This window comes from Engystomops pustulosus, chromosome 6, assembly GCF_040894005.1.
Source record: "Engystomops pustulosus chromosome 6, aEngPut4.maternal, whole genome shotgun sequence".
Taxonomy (NCBI): Eukaryota; Metazoa; Chordata; class Amphibia; order Anura; family Leptodactylidae; genus Engystomops; species Engystomops pustulosus.
In genome coordinates, this window is record NC_092416.1 from 75,682,611 (window position 1) to 75,705,518 (window position 22,908).

The 22,908-nt window shown below is 40.5% G+C and overlaps 1 protein-coding gene across 3 annotated transcripts in view; it reads right to left on the bottom strand.

The window, feature by feature from the left end:
- The window catches only part of SPA17 (sperm autoantigenic protein 17), a 41,910-nt gene that overhangs the window by 12,575 nt on the left and 6,427 nt on the right, over positions 1-22,908 (bottom strand). For all 3 annotated transcript variants that reach the window (XM_072156624.1, XM_072156626.1, XM_072156625.1), the window contains exons 3-7: positions 21,063-21,133; positions 18,965-19,084; positions 17,642-17,785; positions 15,071-15,186; positions 9,785-10,571 (exon numbers count right to left, since the gene is read on the bottom strand). In XM_072156624.1, coding sequence (XP_072012725.1) covers positions 9,785-10,571; positions 15,071-15,186; positions 17,642-17,785; positions 18,965-19,084; positions 21,063-21,133 — 1,238 coding nt within the window. The remainder of the gene's footprint in view (positions 1-9,784; positions 10,572-15,070; positions 15,187-17,641; positions 17,786-18,964; positions 19,085-21,062; positions 21,134-22,908) is intronic.

Consider the following 22,908-nt stretch of genomic DNA (forward strand, 5'->3'; position numbering starts at 1 on the left):
ACACCACAAATCTGTTGTTTGCAACAGCACACATTCATGTGCAGGTAGGTAGTGTGTAGACAGAATATACTATCAGAAATTGGCCACTAGCAGTATGATATCAGGCAGCTGAGCAGCTTCTAGATCAGTGATGGGCAACCTTTTGAGCTTGGTGTGTCAAAATTCGCCAAAAAACCGAGCATAACTCGGGTGGTGTGTCACCTGGACAAAAAAAACATAATTTTGTGATATTTATAGTTTAAATAACAAATATGTATCATTATTTAACTTCTAGGGTACTTTAATCCTAGGTTGTGTGATTGATCCAACCATGTACTGCCATACTACATCTATTTATTACAATGTGCTGGACAATCTCTCAGCCTCCCGGCTACTGCACCTGGCCGTGTAGGAGCCGAGGATGAAACTTAACTCTCCGGTGGCCGCGTGTCACTGAAAATGGCTATGCGTGTCAGCACTGACACGCGTGTCATAGGTTGGCCATCACTGTTCTAGATGATTTTCTGGATGATGCCAGCACACTGGGCCATGAAAGAAACATCTAGAACAGATGCTTAACAACATACTGGTAGTGGTTTATTAGGTCTATTTATGATGACAAGTTCCCTTTAATTCTTTGTCATTCTGATAAGAAATCAGAAAGAAAATTAGGACAATACTGTAGAGATGGGGAAGATACAGGGCTGAAACACAGTAAAATGTAATCTATGTATGTCATGAAGCTGTTGTGGTGGCAGTAGTATGGGATTATCATAAAGGTACATGAACAATAATTTACTGGTTATGGCAAATGTTTTAATATGAGAAAATATATGTATAAAGGAGGTGAGGGACCGGGAACCAACTAAGCCCCTAAAAAACCTATAAATGTTTCACAATCATTGTGCAGCTTTGCTTGTGTAAAGGGCTGGTGGGCGGTTTTGTATACTGTTGCCATCAGAAGCGACCATTAGTGCAAGAGGTGGCAAGTATTAACAAGGACCAACTCAGGGTGTTACATAGATGTTGCTGAGCAAGGACTGGTATTAAGACAATGGGATAGATTTATAGTTAGTGCAAACCTAGATCAGACTGTCTTGAAATGTCTCACATTTATTATGAGGGCTGATGCTGGATGCTGATGTCTCTATCAGTCCTGGTTTACTCAATTTCGGTTGCCCCGGGTTCCGGCCATTAATCTTCTGACTTTAGATTCGGGTAGACATTTTGTTCTCCTGTCTGACGCTGTGAGCTCTCTGCACTCCAGCCCCCTCCTTTGCATTCCAAGATGAGCTCACACACACACCATACACACACAGAGACTTCCTGCCGGCAAGCAGCAGCAGTGTGAGGAGATTAAAGCTACAGGCAGATAAGGTCTTTATCCAGGGGGGGCGGGAGCACAGCAGATCTGTATGTTGTGGCTGAGATGTAGCAGAGCTGAGAGTGTAATAGTATGAGAATAGAATTGAGTTTTACCTCCATCTTATGGATCTCATCATCTCTGATCTCTCTTTTTCTATGTGTTAGATACTAGTACAAAGTTCAGAAGCTAAATAAAAGTGTATATAAACCTGGACCCTGATAATCTAAGCACATTGTCAGCACCCAGCATCTCATAGCACTAGAGGGATCATAATACGTCTGCTTAGAGAGTCTCTGGAATCTTACACTGACCAGCCTAGGGAGTGATAGGAGCTAAAAAAGCATTAAAACTGTGTAAAATTATAAATTAAGGGGTCAAAAAGTATCTTTATTGGGTAAACATAACTATGGATTGCAATTTGAGAATTTTCTTTTATTGGCAAACCCCTTAAAGAATTGTCTTAGCTAACACTTTCAAAAAATGCATGTTGTGTAGACGTTGTCATACATGTTCCACTACGTTCATTCATATCTCTGATCTGACATGTGGCAAGACTTCCCAATCACAGAAAATGCCTAAAACATTAAATAAATACAGTGTAAGGCTGGATTCACACTAGTACCGTAGCACGGCGGGCACACGGCAGCGCAAGGGGAGAAGAGGAGGGGGAGAGCGCTGCTCACCCCCTCTCCATAGGGACGTATGGTGCACGGCACCATATGCCGTGAAAAGATAAGACATGTCCTATTTTTTCACGGGTGCAGGGAGTGATAAGGTGCCGCACATGTGCTGCACTGTACCGCTCCCGTAGGGCGCCGTGTGCCCATTGCCTTCTATGGGGGACGTATATTGCGGCAGTGTGAATGAGGCCTAAGGTACTCCTGTGTGTGAGGCTACAGAACTCTGGCATATTTTCACTACTTAATCTGCCATAATTTTGGACTGAACTGGCAATTCGGTATCTTGACATTGTACTTTTGTGTACACAGAGTAATATGTGATATAAACACCACAAATTGGATAGTCGGTCACCCATAAACATAGTGGCATAGTACGAAACTTACAGAGAAGCAAAGCAGCATCTACTGTAAATGGATGTTAACACCAATGGTGCAGCTACACACATATATATAGTGGAGGAAGAAGTAGTGCAATAACATCTAGATTCTATGTATATTCCCCTGGGGTCTCCTTATCATACTCCACTTCTATTGTTAGCTCCTACATACGCGGTTGGCTTAAACAAATACAACACCTAACTAAAGAAAAAAGCCATTCCGACCAAAAAATGCAAAATACATATACAGGCAGTCCCCGGGTTACGTACAAGATAGGGTCCGGAGGTTTGTTCTTAAGTTGAATTTGTATGTAAGTCGAAACTGTATATTTTATAATTGAAGTTCTAGACAATTTTTTGCTTTTGTCCCAGTGACAATTGGAGTTTCAAAATTTTTGCTGTAATTGGACCAAGGATTATCAATAAAGCTTCATTACAGACATCTTACAGCTGATCATTGCAGTCTGGGACTATAGTAAAGCATCCAGAGAGCTTCACCAGAGGTCATAGTGGGCTGAGGGGTCCGTCTGTAACTATGGGTTGTCTGTAAGTCGGGTGTCCTTAAGTAGGGAACCGCCTGTATATCTTTATTAGCTAATCAAATGATACACATTTTAAAAACAGAAAACAGGCTGGTCACATAAAAGGAAAACAAGGACACTACACAAAATCAGACGAATACTGCAGGGTGATATATGGGGATAGGTGCTACTCTCCTAAGAGAGGTGTGCCCAGAAAGGAAATATCTCTGAGGTAATCTGGGATCAATGTACAATATTTAAAGGGCATAGTGCCTATACATTAAATGGGCATACCTTGCTCTGGAAGCACATGAATTCATTACAGCCTATCGCAATAGCAGCAAAACAAACATATTGCACGTACCCATTGTTACTGGTTCACCTGCCGTCTGAAACAAAAGCCCCGACGCGCGTTTCCGCGCTAGCCTTCGTCTGATTTTGTGTAGTGTCCTTGTTTTCTTTTTATGTGACCAGCCTGTTTTCTGTTTGTAAAATGTGTATCATTTGATTACCTAATAAAGATATATATGTATTTTGCATTTTTTGGTCGGAATGGCTTTTTTCTTTAGATAGGTGTTGTAAATGGATGTTGCAAGCCCATGAGTGGTATCTAGGGAACAATGGGAACAAAATATAGAAATGATCTCTGGCAAAAACCCTGGCAATGGAGGGAGTATTATTGGATGGGATCTAAGATCTACTGTTACTCATTTATTTGAAGCTTCTTCCTTAAATTAGTGGTGCCCATGGTAGGTTCTCCACTTATCTGTTTTATTGTATACTAGCTGTAGCTCCCGGCATAGCCCGGGATAGTATATAACTGCTCTTAGCTATAACAAAATAGAATGGGTTAACAAAAAAATATTTTATGTGTATCTATAGATTGTTTCATTGTTTTTTTAACCTGCCTGTCTCTGGCAGTCCCTTTCAGAGACTCGCTGTCTCTGGCGGTCTCTTTCAGTGACTGCCTGTCTCTGGCGGTCTCTTTCAGTGACTGCCTGTCTCTGGCGGTCTCTTTCAGTGACTGCCTGTCTCTGGCGGTCTCTTTCAGTGACTGCCTGTCTCTGGCGGTCTCTTTCAGTGACTGCCTGTCTCTTGCGGTCTCTTTCAGTGACTGCCTGTCTCTGGCGGTCTCTTTCAGTGACTGCCTGTCTCTGGCGGTCTCTTTCAGTGACTGCCTGTCTCTGGCGGTCTCTTTCAGTGACTGCCTGTCTCTGGCGGTCTCTTTCAGTGACTGCCTGTCTCTGGCGGTCTCTTTCAGTGACTGCCTGTCTCTGGCGGTCTCTTTCAGTGACTGCCTGTCTCTGGCGGTCTCTTTCAGTGACTGCCTGTCTCTGGCGGTCTCTTTCAGTGACTGCCTGTCTCTGGCGGTCTCTTTCAGTGACTGCATGTCTCTGGCGGTCTTTTTCAGTGACTGCATGTCTCTGGCAGTCTCTTTCAGAGACCTGTGGCAGAATGGCAACCAAACACGGCACAGCTTCTAACTGCCACAGCAGCAGAAGACAATGGCTTCTGTATATGGCAGTTAATAAATGGATTTTGGAAAGCGTAGGGTGAAAATTTTGGCTCAAAACCGAGTCTATGGCTTTCCCTAAGTCATAGAGAGCGACTATGCAAAATGTACTGATTGTAAACCTGACAGTACAGATTCCTTTAGCGTACATGCATACATACTTACATACACTCAGCTTTATATATTAGACTACCTGTAGCTCCCAGCTTTTCCTGGGATAGTAAAAAACTGCTCTTAGCTACAACAAAATAGAATGGGTTAACAAAATATATTTTATATGAATCTATAGACTGTCTTTGACAGTCTCTGTCACTAACCGTCTCTGTCACTGTTTCTGGTAGTCTCTTTCAGTGACTGTTTGTCACTGGCACTCTCATTCCAGTGACTGTCGGTCACAGGCACGCTCATTCCAGTGACTGTCGGTCTCGGGCACTCTCATTCCGGTAACTATCGGTCTCGGGCACTCTCATTCTAGTGACTGTCGGTCTCTGGAACTCTCATTCCAGTCCCTGTCGGTCTCGGGCACTCTCATTCTAGTAACTGTCGGTCTCAGGAACTCTCATTCCAGTGACTGTCGGTCTTGGACACTCTCATTCCAGTGACTGTCAGTCTTGGGCACTCTCATTCTAGTGACTGTCGGTCTCGGGCACTCTCATTCTAGTGACTGTCGGTCTCTGGAACTCTCATTACAGTGACTGTCGGTCTCGGGCAAGCTCATTCCAGTGACTGTCGGTCTCAGGCACTCTCATTCTTGTAACTGTCGGTCTTGGGAACTCTCATTCCAGTAACTGTCGGTCTCGGGCACCCTCATTCCAGTGACTGTCGGTCTCGGACACTCTCATTCCAGTGACTGTCCGTCTCGGGCTCTCTCATTCTAGTGACTGTAGGTCTCTGACACTCTCATTCCAGTGACTGTTGGTCTCTGGCAAGCTCATTCCAGTGACTGTCAGTCTTGGACACTCTCATTCCAGTGACTGTCGGTCTTGGGCACTCTCATTCTAGTAACTGTTGGTCTTGGGAACTCTCATTCCAGTGACTGTCGGTCTCGGGCACGCTCATTCCAGTGACTGTCGGTCTCGGGCACTCTCATTCCAGTGACTGTCGGTCTCGGGCAAGCTCATTCCAGTGACTGTCAGTCTCGGACACTCTCATTCCAGTGACTGTCGGTCTCGGGCACTTTCATTCTAGTGACTGTCTGTCTCGGGCTCTTTCATTCTAGTGACTGTCGGTCTCGGATAGTTGGTCCAGTGTCTTTCTCTGTCTCCAAATGTCACTTTGTCTATGGAGAGATTTATCAAAAGTGTCAGAGCAAAACAGCTCTAGTTACCCATTGCAACCAATCAGAGCTCAAATTTTGGAATGCATGGGGTGAAAATTTTGACTCAGAACTGAGCCTACAACATTCCCTGAGTCACAGAGAGCGGCTGTGCAAAATTTGGTGACTGTAAATGCAATGGTACAGATTCCTTTAGCGGACATACATACATGCATACATACACACAGACATACATACACTCAGCTTTAAATATTAGATGTCTGCAGGCAGGCCCATTGCAGTACCCATGTTATTCAGAACAAATTCTAAAGCTGACAGTAGAGAAGATCATTTGCTCCTTACTTTTTGTAAAGTGCAACCCATTTGGTCTTATTGAATATTTGATGTGTGGGTTGCAAGAGGGGGTATGAAGCAGTTAGAGGTGCACATCTAATATATAAAGGGGGATGTATGTGTGTATGTGTGTGTGTGTGTGTGTGTGTATGTCATGTCTGCTAAAGGAATGTGTACCATCGCAATTACAATCACCAAATTTTGCACAGTTGTTGCCTGTGACTCAGGGAACATCTTAGACCAGGGTTTGAGCCGAAATTTTCACTCAGCAGTTTCCAAAACCCACTTATTAGTCACCATATACAGGAGCCATTGTCTGCTGGTCTGTGGAAGTGGCAGTTGGAAGCTGAGCCGTGATTGGTTGCTGTTCTGCCACAGGTCATTCATTTGAGCTCTGAGCTTTGTTTGGCTACTACAGGCAATGAGTATAAGACACTTATGTGTGAGGTAAGCTGGATAGGGATACAGCGATAGGGGGAGATTTATCAGAAATGTCTGAGGTAAAACTGTTCTAGTTGCCCATGGAAACCAATCAGAGATCAGCTGTAATTTTATAAACAGCTGTTCAAAAATGCAACTTGAGCTCTGATTGGTTGTCATGGGCACCTAAAACAGTTCTGCACACTGAAAGAGACTGTCGGAGGCAGTCACTGAAAGAGACGGTCAGTGACAGAGACAGTCAGAGACAGAGAGACACAGAGAAAGTCAGAGAGAGAGACAGTAGAAGAGAGAGATAGATACATATAAAATATTTTTGTTAACCCATTCTATTCAGTTATAGCTAAGACCAATTATTTACTATCCAGGGCAACGTCGGAATCTACAACTAGTACATAAAGAAAAATTCCCTAGATGTAAAGAATATGTAGGAAAATAAATGCTTTTATTTTGTTTCTGGCCTTGTAAAATTATCCTGTGCTAGGATGGAGCTGCATCAACTGATACATTTTGGCTACCTGGCCACTCACTTACGGTATGTTCATTTAAATTGTCCAAAATAAATGAATCCCCAAACTCAGTATTTCAGAGTAAAAAGTAAAAAATGTGTAATCTGTATTCTCATGAGTAAGGTGGCCTTATCCTGATGGCTCTGATCATTTGAGAACACTCGTCAGACAAATTCTTTCATATTCCTGGAGCCATGGATAGGTTTATTATTATTATTTTCATTATTATTATGTTATTTATTCTTTCTTCTCCTGGCTACAGCGCAGGGGTTTGTGGGTAATAATAATAAATATATTGTAATCAGCTGGTTTTTTTAATGTCCTATATCTAATCACAAGACAGATAAAAAAAAAAGTAATGGACATGGGTTTACTTTGTAGTTCATGGGTCAAAAGCTTCTTTGGCACATATAGGACTCTGTGATAGGATACCTCATCATGTGACAGGTCATGATTCCAAGTTATAAATTCACAGATTGATAGGAACAAGTATATATGTTCCCAACCCCATGAACACTTTTTTTCTATTGTAATAAATAATTTATCACTGTAAATTCTTACATACTGCATGAATTTGCAATTATTATGCGACTACCCCATTTCAAAGCCATGTGGGCATGGAGGAGTTGTAGAGGGGCGCCGGCACCCGTTCGCAAGTTTTTGCTCAAAACTATGCCAGGTCGGACCTACCCTATTTCTGCCAGGGGAAGCGCCCACTTGTCGGATACAACAAGAGGGTAAAGCCAAGCGCCGGCGTATGATAGATTCCCCCCACAGTATTTATGCAAAGTGTAACATGTTGCAATGTTTCTTTGCTGCTGTGATGGAGCCATGAGAAAAAGAGATGTCGGTAAACTTGCCCTGATGTATTTCAACTCCACTCAACTTTCCATTCCTGTAACTTCTTAATGACTGACAGCTTGTCACTTCCTCCTTCAATATGTTCCCAACAAACATCTACAATCATCTAACACGCTCCCAAATTTAGCGTCTCTCACTGCTTCAATTCCCACTGCTGCCAATTAAATTAATAACTCGGAAATTCAATTCTGTACCCTCCCCAAACCTCAAGCAACATATTGTCTGTTACATAACCGACGAGAAGTGAGAAACCGGCAAGTCTCACAAAATTGACGGAATAAGCTACAAATTAGGAATCAGCTGGTGCTTCTGTAACCCTAGACTGATCAGGGGGTATAGTAGTAGTATAGATGGGAACTATTTTATGGATTATGTGTGCATGTTATACTGGAGGGACTGTGGGATATGTTTTATATAAATAATTTTTATTTTAAATAATCGTATTGGTGAAATCCTTTAAAAAGAACACGTAAAGTGATGAAAAATGCACAGTACAGGAGCAGATACAAATGCATTGACACAGTAGAAAAAGAACGTATACATAGATAAAAGAGAGTTAGAAGAAATATAGGCAATGTTTTTATATATCATAACATGATGAAAGAACAATTGGTATATAATGGTCTAAAATTTAGGAAAATACAACCTCAGATGAACAGCAAATACCACAGTGTACATTTACAACTTATCATTTGCCCTTGATGAATTAATCATCAGCAAATGTGACCAACAATGTAAAAACAGAGGTCTTTTCCATATCCGGGTCTGGAGCATTCAGGCACCTTAAAGGAAACCTACCACTTCGGATAGGGCTTATAAGCAGCACATGCCGCTGCTGGTGCCGGCGCTTATCTCTGTTATGTTTTTAAACTGTTTTAAAGCATTTAATCACTTTATTAATGTTTATATCGGAAGTAGCTTCCCCGCACCGAGGTCTGCGCTCGGCGCACCATGTTAAAACACTTTAAAACAGTTTAAAAACATAACGGAGATAAGCGCCAGCACCAGCTCACCCTGAGCTGATGCATGGCATGTGCTGCTTATAAGCCCTATCCGAAGTGGTAGGTTTCCTTTAAAGCTGCTGTAAAAGCATATCAATAAATGCTGGTAACAGAGCATACAATCCATAGCTATTGGCAGAAAATGAAAGAAAAACAATATAGAATCTACAATCTACAATATAGAAACAGGCTAGAAAAAGTGATATGTTTCAGTATTGGCAGTTTGTCAAATTTGTGATACATTCCCATTAAAGGAAATCTGCTGCCTGATCCATACCCTATAAAGCAGTGATGCAGAACCTGTAAAAGGTTTTTATGGTCTCCTTTTCCTTAAAAAATGGTTTATAATATGCTAATGAGCTGCTAATTAACTTTTTCCAAAATTATCTTTCCATTTTGGTGGAATATGTTTTTGTGTTATTCATCTGAGGTTATGGATTACCTTACTTTTAAATTATAAACAAGATTACATTACTGCTTGAAGTATCAACTAGACACCACCACAGATTGCAGCAGGAACAGGTAGCCAGAGGAAGGTAGTTAGCCGTTTTTGCATCCCAGTGTCCACTACCACTTTACCCCCATTCTACCCTGCATTTCTGCTGGCCAGGGTATTCCAGGCTAATTGGAAAATCACTTTAACTTTACTTTTCAAGTTAAGGATGGCTACATTTGTTTGTCATGATACAGAATATAAAAAAATCTAATTTTCTTTTGGCTGAACATAGATGGAATCATAAGAGAGGATAGAAAAAGTAAAGAGCATTGCCTCCAAAAAGAATAAGATTCATGGATTTATGATGTGCAAGGTCCTTTCGGTGTATGTAAATTATTTCCTAATGATTGTTTTATGGCTGGAGTTAAATCAACTTCTGGAGTTGAAACAGATGCATCAGGTACAGGAAGATTTATAATATTCTATGATGTTACCTCTTCTTTTGGGTCTTCCATGTCTTCTTGCCGCTCTTCAGTCAATGTGGTTGTGTTGTCAATAGGTTCTCCCACTTTATCCTCTAATTGTTCCTCATTTGCAGTGTCTTTGTTTTCTGTTTCTTGTTGCTCTTCATTTGTCTTATCATCATGGCTTTGCACCTCTTGTATTGCATTGTCATCTGGTTTGTCAGAAAGAACTGGTTCCCCTTCAGCCTCTGAGACTGTATTATGAATCTGAGATTCCATTACGATATTTTCTTCCCCTTGAACTTGTATATTATGATCTTCCCCATCATCTTCTTTGACCAGGTTATCTGGGTCGTCTTGCTTTTCTTCTGTGTGGTCTATGGTCTGTGTCATATTCTGACCATCCATGTCCCTTTGTTTATCATCATCTTTGGGTTCGTCTTCATTATTAGCTTGATTAAAATCTTCACTTTCCAAATCTTCTTTTATGGCCAAGTTGTCTCGCTTGACTTCTTCACCAAGAGTTTGTTGTCCATCAGGAACTTCTTCTTTCATGAATGAGTTATCCACATCATCAACCTCCTGTTCAATTTCATCCTGAAGCTCTTGTGGTTTTCCATCATGATCCTCTAGGCCCTCATCCGAGAGGGGATGACCACCAGAAATGTCCTCTGTACTTAAAGCCTCTTTTATGTTGCTGGGAGGAGTTTGTAGTGGAGTGATGTCTTCTTGAAGTGTCCTTGCGTTCTCTGGTTCTAAGTCTTCTGTGTGATCTAGACTTGTTTCTTCCACACTTTGATCATTGTGGGAAGGAAAGCTTTTTCAATAAAATAAAATAATAAATTATTATAATTAAACAATAAACATTGGTCTGCTTTACTGCTGGCAATTCATACTAAAAGCTGCATACTCAAAGTTGAATTTTAGAATTTGAAAGATTATGCTAGATCCTATCGACACTGTGACACTGTGCCTATTTCACAACAAATGATGATCTCTTTGATAATCAACTAATGTAAGCTTACTGAAGTGAAAGGGGGAACAAATAACAAAGATAAAATCAATACTTTATTGGAATATCACAAAAAAAGAGGAAAATTATAAATAAATCATCTATAAATAACAAAGACAAAAAAAGCTATGTATCACTGTTCTGGGTAGAAGAGCATTGGCTGAACCAGCACTGCATTGGGTACCAGGCACAAGATAAGCTTAGTATAGTATGAGCTGGCATCTGCTGTTGTGTCATTGACCCCTGATAAATCACAGATGTTATATTAAACGCGTAGGGTCAGATCAATTGAAGGAAAGAGTTTAGGCAGTAGCCAGACAGCACGTTTGGGGTTGATGGAGGGATATAGCATATCATAGCTTCCTCCATCTCCACTGTATACTGTCCAGGGTCGCCTCCAGGTTTCAGTAGGCCCTTGGGCCCCTTTGCAGCATTAAAAATTCAGAAACTAAAACAGTCTCCTGTTCTTTAGTTTATTATACCAAACAGGCCCTTCATGGTTATTTTATATAAGCCCCCCTCACACCCTATGGATTCATTAGATACAGCCCCCTTATCCCCATGGAAGCTCTGGGTCCCAGAACTTGCCCAGCTTTGTCCAGTGCTGGTGCTGGTCCTGATAGTGTCTACCAAAACTGCCTGATAGAGGCCCACACTGAAACTCCTACATTGCAGGGGCTAGAATACTGTGCAGCCATTCCTCTTTTCTCTAGTACAGTGATATACTTTTGGGGGGTTATTTATCATTAGGCAGCTGCTTGTGGACAGTTCTATGTCTGTTTTTAGAGCTCCATCACCCATCATAGTTATTTGGCCCTTTAATAAATGTTCGTATGCTCTACTTGTTTTTAGTTGTTTTTTTTTTAAATGTAAAAAAGTCACAAAATGCACAAAAAGTTGGTACTGAAATGTCTATACGACTTTTTTTTATGAATCTGCCATCGCATGGTGTTTCACGGCATTGCACGCCAGATCAATGAAGTAGCAGAAATAGTCCTGTGAGACTTTTTACCAGTGAAATGTTGCAAAAAAACTCAATGTGACTTTTTAATTACTTTATGCCAAAAAAGCCCTACAAAAACAATGGTAAATAATCCTCTTTTTTGTTTGATATTTATAGATGTTGGGAACACTAGAGTGGTCATGTTGCCCCTATTTTAAGTGAAACTCCAATAAAGTATTACTTTTAATTCAGTGAGCATACATAGGTTCCTGTACTGTATCATACTATACATTGTGATACATAAACACTACATCTCCAACAATTGAACACAATAGAGTCCCTTACAGCTTATAGCCCCAAAATCTGTAGATAAGGAAAGGCCCTGCAGTCAGAGAACTAACAGAAAAGCAGCAGAATGCAGTCCTGTAAGTGAACGGAGACAGAAAACAAGATTTCTTTATTCTGGTAGTATTGACCTTAATCGATATTGTGTTGGCTGTACGAGCGATATATAAATCTATATACAGTACCCCCTTACCCCTTGGGGGTTTACTAATAGATTTCTTAGTAGGCATTAAATATACAATGTTAAAGTCAGCAAATAAACTGCTTTTTATATACATAGTTGTGATCAAGAAGATCTATAACACCTATTTTGCTTGCTGACAAATGTACAGTACAGTCCACCATTGAATGTTTACAGAGCCGTGTAAATTGAGTCTCCATGAAAATTGTACAGTTAGCTAATGCACTCATTGTTCTGTTGCTAGGCAATCATTAAACTGATACTAGACATTGGAAACCCTTTCCATGGTAACAGTGGTACTGTCTGCTAGGTAATTGTTTCTGCAGTTGCTAGGTAACATCAATGCTGTGGTAACCTTACAGCCTTGAGTCATCAAGAGCACATTGTGCGAACATGTATTGTACTCAACTTGCACCTTAGGGTCCAAAGAAAAAATGCTATGCAAAATATTATTCATATCTGGAGAAGTGCAGTTTATTCTCCAATGTAAAATCTGTAAATGGGCAACTAATTATAAGGGGCTGAATCTTTAGAATTCGAGTAGTACTGGAGAACATATAGTTACATCCTTCTTTAAGTGCATTGTTAAATATTTTCTCATTCTCTCACCTCTCTCTGATGACAGTGGTACATTCCACTGTAGTCTACACTCACAACAGCGCCCTCTGGTGATGTCAATGTTTCATCTACAATAATTGTATAAAACATCTGTACTATTAAATAATATTACTACTGTAATATTTTTCTCCAAATTTTAGTGGTGACTAAATACCACACTACAAAATGCTGTAGAAATCACCAATAAAGAACCAAGTGCTCTACTTTCTGATCTATGTACTGCTCCTGTAGGTTTTTTTTTTATAGAAATGACTTTTTCGGGTTTTCATTATTGATTTCTCGTTGTCAATATTTTATTTAATATATTATTTTGCTGCATATGTTTGGATGCACTTTCTGATCTCTCATGAGCAATAAAAGTATGCACTGACTGTAGGTGACGTGCCAATGTCCCACAATAGCTGACCTGCATTTATGTGCAGTGCCAACAGCTAGAAGCTGGTTAATATTTCCCATACTAATAGTCTGCAAGAGAATCCAGAGCCTCAGTCATACAAAGACAGCCAAGAGCAAATCCGAAAATCATGAAAAAGATTGCATCATGATACAAGTTGAGATGTTAGATTTGGTGTCCCGTATCAATGCTCAACCTCAGAATAGTACAGCCTCATATGAATATTAAGTAAAGTAGTTTACGACATCACAGTGAAAGCTGCTTATCACTGGCAAATGTGAATTGCAGAATGCAAATTAAAGAGTTTGTTCAGTTGCAGCAAATACATGTTATTGTTTGACTATTTCAAAGTTATACAGTTTTCTAACAAACTTTATGGGGCAACCAATCACAGATCCCCTTTAAAATATTCATGAGCACTGGTAAAATGAAAGCCGAGCTCTGATTGGTTGCCATGGGCAACTAGAAATATTCTGACTTTCAGACACTTGATAAATCTGCTCCTATATATCAATTCCTCACATTATCTAGATCTCTGCTTGCTGACATTCAAAAGGAAGCTTTTTAATCTACTTCCTGTGTATAAAGACCAGTCCATGATCATGTGATCTCACACAGGTGCATTATATCTGTCACAGGTGCCCCCGGGATCTGTGCCCCTCTCTGTTGTTGCGCTGCCCCCCGGCCCCGGCATCAAACTCACCTCTCCATGGTCCTGCTTGGTCTGGTCTGCGCGCGTCTCGGCTCCCTAGGGCGCGCACGCACCGGCACTCTAGAATTGAAAGGGCCAGCACACCGCTGATTGCCACTGCCACTCCCAGGTTTCCGTAAAGGCCGACTGTTCCCAGGATTCCCTGCCGGATCTTTGAGCTCTATTGCCTTAGAGAAAGCTCCCTTGTGTTGTTCCCTGCGTTCCTGTACCTGCCTGCCTTGATCTCCTGTTGCCGTTCCCTGACCTGTCCTCTGACCTTTGCATCTTTGCCACCTGCCCTGACTTTGTGCCTGTTCCTGACCTCGATCCTGGATTCCGATTCTGTACCGCAACCTCGTCTGCCACCGCGGGCTAGTCGCACCTGTGGAACGACCTGGTGGTACCCCGCTGCAGCAAGACCATCCAGCTTTGCGGCGGGTTCTAGTGAAGAACAGGTGCTACATACATTCCGCTCCCATGGTGGTCCAGGGGGTACAGAGACCCAGAACCCTGACAATATCACACATCTCTGATTACTCACTATGATTTAAATAAACCATGCAGCTACGACATCACATGAGCATGGACCAGTTTTTATCAAAACATTGAAGCTTTCTACTGAATAGCAGCAAGCAGTGGTCTAGAAAACCATGAAGAATTGATAAAATATATATTGGAAAAGTGTGTGACCTTCCATTACAAAAACAATAAGCTTTTTTGTCAAAGCTAAACAACCGATTAAGACCAGCGCTTTCCTAGACTATTGTAAACTTGCCACTTGTGTTAGGAAAGGGAAATGGCATAGGGGATTAAAACACCCACCACCCATTTGCTGCTGAGAAAGTATATAACAACCAGAAACTGTGCAATATATAAATCATATCATAGCTACAAAAAGCGTTGATTATGTGCAAGAAAGGAACACGCGTAAAAGGGAGAAAAGATAGAAGTTTTCATTTTAGGCTTGAGCTTCCCTTTAAGGACAGACAAGGATAGTAGTACAATCATTATTGAAGAAAGAAAAGAATTTTATTTGAAAGTTGCAGTATCTATATCTATTGGCAGTAGCATAGTAAGATTGTTCTTGTTCCTGCTCTTCGCAGTCTGTCGGCATCCTTCACACTAAACTCACTTTTCTCCAGACTTTTCCTTCAGTTCCCGTACTCCTCCTCTTGCCTGATGACCTCTGAATGCAGCTTGGATCACAGTAGCGGACTGTTCCCGCAGCATACTGTCTGTGTCTTCAAGCTGCCAAAATAACCAGCAGACGAATAATTAACTAATGATCGCAGATCTTCCCAATATCACATAAGCATCAGTAGACAAGTATACCAAACATTAATATATGCAGAATTATGGCTACATATGTCTGTCCAAGATGTACAGTATACTGCCCCCTCTATGAAGACTCAGATCTCACCTTCCGTGTGCGGGATTCAATTTTACATTAATACGTACAGCACCATTTCAATGATCCAGATATAAGCTAATTTATAGACCATCTCCACTCATGACCCAATCAGAAGGAGATCCCATTTAACATCAGTCCAAAGACCAGAAAAATTAACAGCTTATGATGCACATTGTGAGATCTTCTAGTTACTGTGTCAGTGTACAAGTTCTGAAGGGTAACTAATTAAATGCTGAGGACAATTAATTTATCCTATTAAAAGGAGTAAGAGTGGATATGTCCCTTTTGTTGTGTCCTAGTTTAAAGGGTAACAGAACAGAAATGCAAGTGAGCCTGTGATCCATGGAAAATCCCATTTAAAGAAATAAAACAGGAGCAGACAGGATATGAGCTGCAACATGTAAATGTGGATAAATTCGGGTTATAACCTAACATCCCTTCTCTTTCAATAAAGGCATCCTAGAAAGCACTAGGTTTAGCTATCATGCACTGTAAATGTGCCCACAATTGTCTAAAGACAGACAATAGACATAAAAGGGTTGTCCACCTTAAGCACATTCCATCAAATAATTATTCACCAGATCAAGGATAGTAAATCAAGCACACTGACATACTGGTGGGTGCCCCATCTGGCAGGATCTGCTATTCTTTTAGCTTCTTATGCCCTGGCTTTTACAAAAAAAAAATATTTTAAAATTATGCAAATTAGCTTGAGGGGCTACAGGCTCCATGGGAGTTAATGGAGCTTGGAGACCCTCAGACTCATTTGCATAATTTAAAAGCCCTTTTTTTTCTCAAATACAAGGGCATAAGAATCTAAAATATCAGCAGATCTGGTGATAGATGTCCTTTAATATTGTTTGTGTAATGAAAAGTTATAAAATTTTCCAATTTACTTACTGTATCAATTCCTCACAGATCTCTGCTTGCTGTCTCTCTATAAGAAGCATCAATGTTTACTTCCAGTAGATAAACACAGGTCCATGGTCATGTGATGTCCCACAGATGTACAGCTCACTAGCATCACACAACTTTGACTACACTGTGTGATAAACCGTTATTTATCTAATGGAAGTATGTTTTATGACAGAAAGACAGCAAGCGGAGATCTAGAAAACTGTGAGGAATTGATACAGAAAGTATATTTGAAAATTGTATAACTTTTCATTACACAGACAATATAAATTATTTACTGGAATGTGCTGAAAGTGGACATCCCATTTAAACAGGACCATTTAGTTCAAATGGAAATGCATGTGATCTGTGGATCTAGTTGAAATCCAGCAGGGCCATAATAACTAAGCTATATTTTTGTTAATGTCCCTTTAAGTAATGCTGTTCTTAGGGCATTACTCATTTTTGCAATATGAACAACGCATATCTTGAGATGTCTAATTCCGCTAGTGTCATGCATATTTTATAAGGAGCTAGAAAGTGCATTTCATTAAACTGCAATGACATTAGAGAAGGATCGCTGAATGCCAGATGTGTAAAATCCATTACGGAGAATAAAAGTTTGTTCCCAATCTGGTGATGTGCATTCAGGTATGGGGAGGGGGTGATGAAAGAGTCACAGTGCCTCTGCAGAGGTGCGATTTACAGCTCTGTTGGAAAAGTTTTTCTTATTATGACTTTTTATTCCCCATCATGACTTCACTTTTCTGCTTTAAAGTAAACCTTTCACCAAGAATGTCAGTGTCAGTGATCTGGTGACAGGACCAAAAAGCCTATAATATGCTGATTTTAAAAATGCCTTTGTCATCATTCTGAATAATTTCAGCACTTTATGAAACTTTATTTCACATTACCAGTTTTCCTAACAACAGATTGTCCTGAGGGGGTGGGGGGAAAGCTGAAATTTCCTGTGTCTCAGTATCCCCGATGCATTCTTCCTCTCCTCCTTGCTCATCCAGCTCCCTCTGCTTCTTTTCTGCTAAGCAGTCAGGGGAAGAGCATAGGGAGCTGGAGGAGTAAGGAGGAGAGGAAGAATGCATCAAGGAAATGAGTCACAGGGTTCTGTAGCTGCCCAAAAGGGACTCACACACATTGCTGGTAGGAAGCCAGGTAATGTGAAATAAAGTTTTATAAAGTACAGAGATGATTTTGAATGGCTACGAAGGCATTTTTAAAATAAAAATAGCATAGGATATTGGAACCTGTTACCGGTTAAGAATAACATTCCTGGTGACGGTATGCTTTAAGGAGGCTTAACATATGCTTTCTATTTTCTATACAACACATTTTTATTCTTTGCTCATCAATATTTCATGGTTCTTCTCCATGTGTTCATACCTTGTGATCTTCCTCTGCAACGTGGGGAGATGATGGGTCATGCTTTGGCTCCGGAATGTCCTCTGAGCTTTCTAAAACTGGTGAACTTTCTCTTTTGTCACTTACATCTTGAGTCTGTGCTGGGAAGGTGTTGTCCTCAACCACCTGCAAATTTAATATAACTGTTATGACACCTGCAACAGTCCTTTCAGTACTAGACTCAATCCCAGAAATACTGACATGTACTAGGGGCTGACATAAAGTTTTACTGACTTCCTAGGATGACACTCCAGGAAACAAACCTGTAGTAGAGATGGCACTCCAGGACATGAACCTGTACTAGAGATGACACTCCAGGATATAAACCTATAATATAGATGACACTCCAGGACACAGACCTATATTATAGTTGACACTCAAAGACATGGACCTACACTATAGATGACACTCCAGGACATAGACCTATAGTAGAGATGGAATGTCATCTGTAGAATAGGTCTGTGTCCTGGAATGCCAAGACATGGACCTGTAGTAGAGATGACACTCCAGGACATAAACCTATAATATAGATGACACTCCAGGACACAGACCTATACTAGAGATGACACTCCAGGACATGGACCTGTACTAGAGATGACACTCCAGGACATGGACCTGTACTAGAGATGACACTCCAGGACATAAACCTATAATATAGATGACACTCCAGGACACAGACCTATACTAGAGATGACACTCCAGGACACGGACCTGTACTAGAGATGACACTCCAGGACATGGACCTGTACTAGAGATGACACTCCAGGACATGGACCTGTACTAGAGATGACACTCCAGGACATGGACCTGTACTAGAGATGACACTCCAGGACATGGACCTGTACTAGAGATGACACTCCAGGACATGGACCTGTAATAGAGATGACACTCCAGGACATGGACCTGTACTAGAGATGACACTCCAGGACATGGACCTGTAATAGAGATGACACTCCAGGACATGGACCTGTAATAGAGATGACACTCCAGGACATGGACCTGTACTAGAGATGACACTCCAGGACATGGACCTGTACTAGAGATGACACTCCAGGACATGGACCTGTACTAGAGATGACACTCCAGGACATGGACCTGTACTAGAGATGATACTCCAGGACATGGACCTGTACTAGAGATAACAATCCAGGGCCTAGACCTGCACTAGAGATGACATTCCAGGACCTAGACCTACACTAGGGGTTGGCAATCCTGGGCCTTATGCTCCAGATCTATGCTGAAGGCTGTCACTACAGTTAAACACTTCAGAAAAATGCGCAAGTTATTGGCCCTCTGCAATGCTACCTTATGTTCATCCCCGTCTTTCTCTTGGATGGATGGGGAGTTATCTTGAGACAGCTGAATGTCCACTGGACTGAAGAAGGCATTTTCATTTTTTGCAGTGAATGTCTCATCTTCTGGATTCTACAATCAAATCAAAGTGTCATTACGGCAATATTTATCAAGCAAGAAACTTCCACAGACACAACAGGATGTTAATCCCTTTGGGGCTTTATGTGCAATGGAAAATGTCCCTGTGTTGCAGGTTAATCTTGTTGTGGTGGTGATGAGACCCTGGGGATGTGTGTAGACAATACAAACACTACTCCATCTTTGTAATAGTCACGCCAAGCAACATATTTAGTACACAGCCCTATTTGAAGAAAATGTATTATGAATTTGTGCACTGTATTTATTTATCCAACATATAACTCACCAGTCCCCAACATAAGTCATGTTAATGGCTTATGTAGCGGTGTAACTATTAGAGGCAGAGCCACATAGAAAACTTCTGAATGGGGCCACCCAACCCCTCAGAAAATATACATATTTGTATACTCAGTAGCTGCTAACCACATGGAGGAAGTACACGGCAGGAATTAGAGAGATCCCTAGTCCTGGTATCTCCAACGATTCATACTGTGTACTGTGGAAAATGAGCACTATTATATACATATTATGCTGTATAATATGCAGCATAACATGTATACAATGGTGTACATCCTCAATTTTTTAGTTTGTCAGGTCAGATGCCAGGGCCCCCTGACATTACAGGCCCCATAGCAGCTGCTATGGCTGCTACCACTTTAGTTAAGGGGTTTATGTCTATCAATACTGCTGAACTGTTTTTGAATAAGCTTCCTTCGTACAAAATTAACAAGTAACTTGATACATTTGCTTAGTCTGCACTTTACCAATTGCTTGTGAGTCTTGACTCTGAAAGGCACGTGAGGAGTTAATATGATTATTTCTAATTTTACTGTGATTTCTTTAGAGGGAATTTTATCTCTGCTTTTCTTGTCATTTTTCAGCAGGAACGACGGATACAAACTCTATTCCTGCTGTGCTGGAGCTGGAAGGGAGCAGTGTGCTCAGTGACATATGTCAGGGTTCTGCGTGTGTGGAGAACAAGAAATTTGCAGATTTTCCAAATCACATCAGTTCTCAGGTTGGAGCTGCGTTTCAGATACATCTGATGATAAAAATGCCCTCATTTACTGAAGAGCCCTGATGCTACACACATGTCTCTCAGTGTTGTTAGAGGGGTTGTCCAATTTCAGCAAATATTTGATAATATTGTGTGTAATGAAAAGTTGAAGTTGAAGATTTTCCAATATACTTTCTGTATCAATCCTTTACAATTTTCTAGATATTTGCTTGCTGTCATATCAAGAATCAGACCATTGACAGATTTTATCCACAGTAACCAATGGAGCTTCCTATAGAACGACAGCAAGCAGAGGTCTAATAAACTTTATAATCAGAAAATGTATATCCTATAGAGGACGCCCACCCTTTTACTTCTATATTCTATAATAGGGCATATGTGACTACATGGGAACTATAAACATGCAATACTTTCTTTGAATCATAAATGTATAATCATTCTACAGTCAAATGAATCTCAAAATAGCAGTTGCATAATGTATTCATCTTATAATGGCAAGCTCATAAATGCACTTTATATAAATACATCTAATGGAATTCTCACATATACCACAGCTTTATGAATTTTGAAAACTTTATTGGATGTGAGATACATACTTTGATTTTTTTATATTGATTCTACTATATATGAATTACATTTTTTAAAATGTGGTTTTATGTTTATGAAATTTCCACAATAAAATAGTGAGTTATAAATTCCCAATACATGAATTTTGTACCATGTTAATTTAAGATTATCAGGTTTTTTTCTTGCCCGATTGATACCCTGGAAAACATTGTGCACAAACTCATATGTAAAAGTACAGTCTCCTATTATAAGATTTATACATTATCTAACAATGAGCCTGCCTCACACTCTGTGCATTTATATTGAGGGACATTTAAAGCTCTGTAGTCTGTACCCAACTACAGGCTGCAAGATCCCTAAATGGACTACTGTATGAGAATAACTTACCTTAAAAGAGTGGTTGTTGTAGTACCTGTCCTCGAGGGCAGCACCCCATTCTGCTGGATCAAAACCTGACTCTGTGGAGATAAAGTTCAGACTTGTCAAGAAAGATCTGACTTGGGGCTGATGAGCTCTCAATGAGAAATCAGGACTCTTTATATTATGCACATTATACTCTGAACACTGAAGCGATTACTAATGACTCATTTCCCATCTGTAAGTCAGAATTGTAGACACTGGAAACAGGTTCTGTAGTAAAGCTTTTTTGTCATTAGCAAAAATTATGAAAACTGCATTACAATAAGTCTGTCACCTACGCCTTGTGTAGGCGTCTATCTTGTTTGCTAACCCATAAATCATGAAAGTGCAGGCAGTCACGTAAGTACATTTTAGTGACAGCCCAAGGATAAGATGTTTCCTGTCTAATGTAGCCATGACATATCTGCAACTACAATAATGATTCACATAAAACTATATTCTATAGTTTTAGGGCGGCACGGTGGCTAGGGGAGTAGCGCTTCTGCCTTGCAGCGCTGGGGTCCTGGGTTTGATTCCCACCCAGGTCAACATCTGCAAAAAGTTTGTATGTTCTCTCCATGTTTGCATGGGATTTTCTCTGGGTACTCCGGTTCCCTCCACCCTCCAAAACTACTGGTAGGTTGGTTAGATTGTGAGCCCCATGGGAACAGGGACCAATTTGCACTTTGTGCAGCGCTGCGTAATCTGTGTGCGCTATATAAATAAAGAATTAATATAATAATGCCTACTATGTACTAGAATATGCCCATTTTTCTACTAACCTAACTTTGTACAAGAACATAACCACTAAAATCTTGTTCCCAATCTACAAAAATTAGAGGCTCACAACTTTTGTACATCCATCCACACTGAAAAAGTTGTTAGATATGCTACTATGTTCATTGCATTCTCCTAAATTGTGTTTCTACATATTTTTATTTTTACTGCTCCCTATGTTCAAGAATATAACTTTAATAAACCTCCTACATACAAGAATATAACTACATTGGTTAAAGAAAGTATTCAGACCCCTTTAAATTTTCACTCTTGCAGCCATTAATGTACACTCTGCATCACTGCAAAACTGAAATGCAGATATTTTTCAGAATTTCTTAAACATTCTTAGTAACTGAAATATCATACGGTCCTTGAGATGGTTCTAGTCCTTCATTAGAGTCTAGCTGTGTTGAATTAAACTGATTGGACTTGATTGTGAAAGGCACACACCTGTCTATATCAGACTTCACAGCTCACAGTGCATGTCAAAGCACATGAGAATCATGAGGTCTAAGGGACTGCTGAAGGAGCTCAGAGTCAGAACTGAGGCAATGCACGGATCTAGCAAAGGTTACAAAAGAATTTCTGCAGTACTCAAGGTTTTTAAGGGCATAATCCTTAAATGGAAGAAGTTTGGGACGGACATAACTCTGCCTCGACCGGGACGCCCATCCAAACTAAGCAATCATGGAAGAAGAGCCTTGGTGAAAGAGGTAAAGAAGAACCCCAAGATCACAGTGTCTGAGTTCCAGAGATGCAGTAGGGAAATGGGAGAAAGTTTCCCAAAGTCAAATATCACTGCAGCCCTCCAACAGAAAAGAAATACTTATAAACATGTCATAGTCAGTTTTTCTTGTTTAATAAATTAGCAATACATTTCTCTTTTTTGTCAAGATGGGGAGCAGAGTGTACATTAATGAGCATAAAAAATAACTTTTTTGATCTTACAAATTGGCTGCAAGGAAACAAAGAAAGTCTTAATGCTTTCCGTACCCACTGTACTATAATAATGACTAATACTGCCCCTACTGCCTACTGTTCCTATTTACAAGAACAT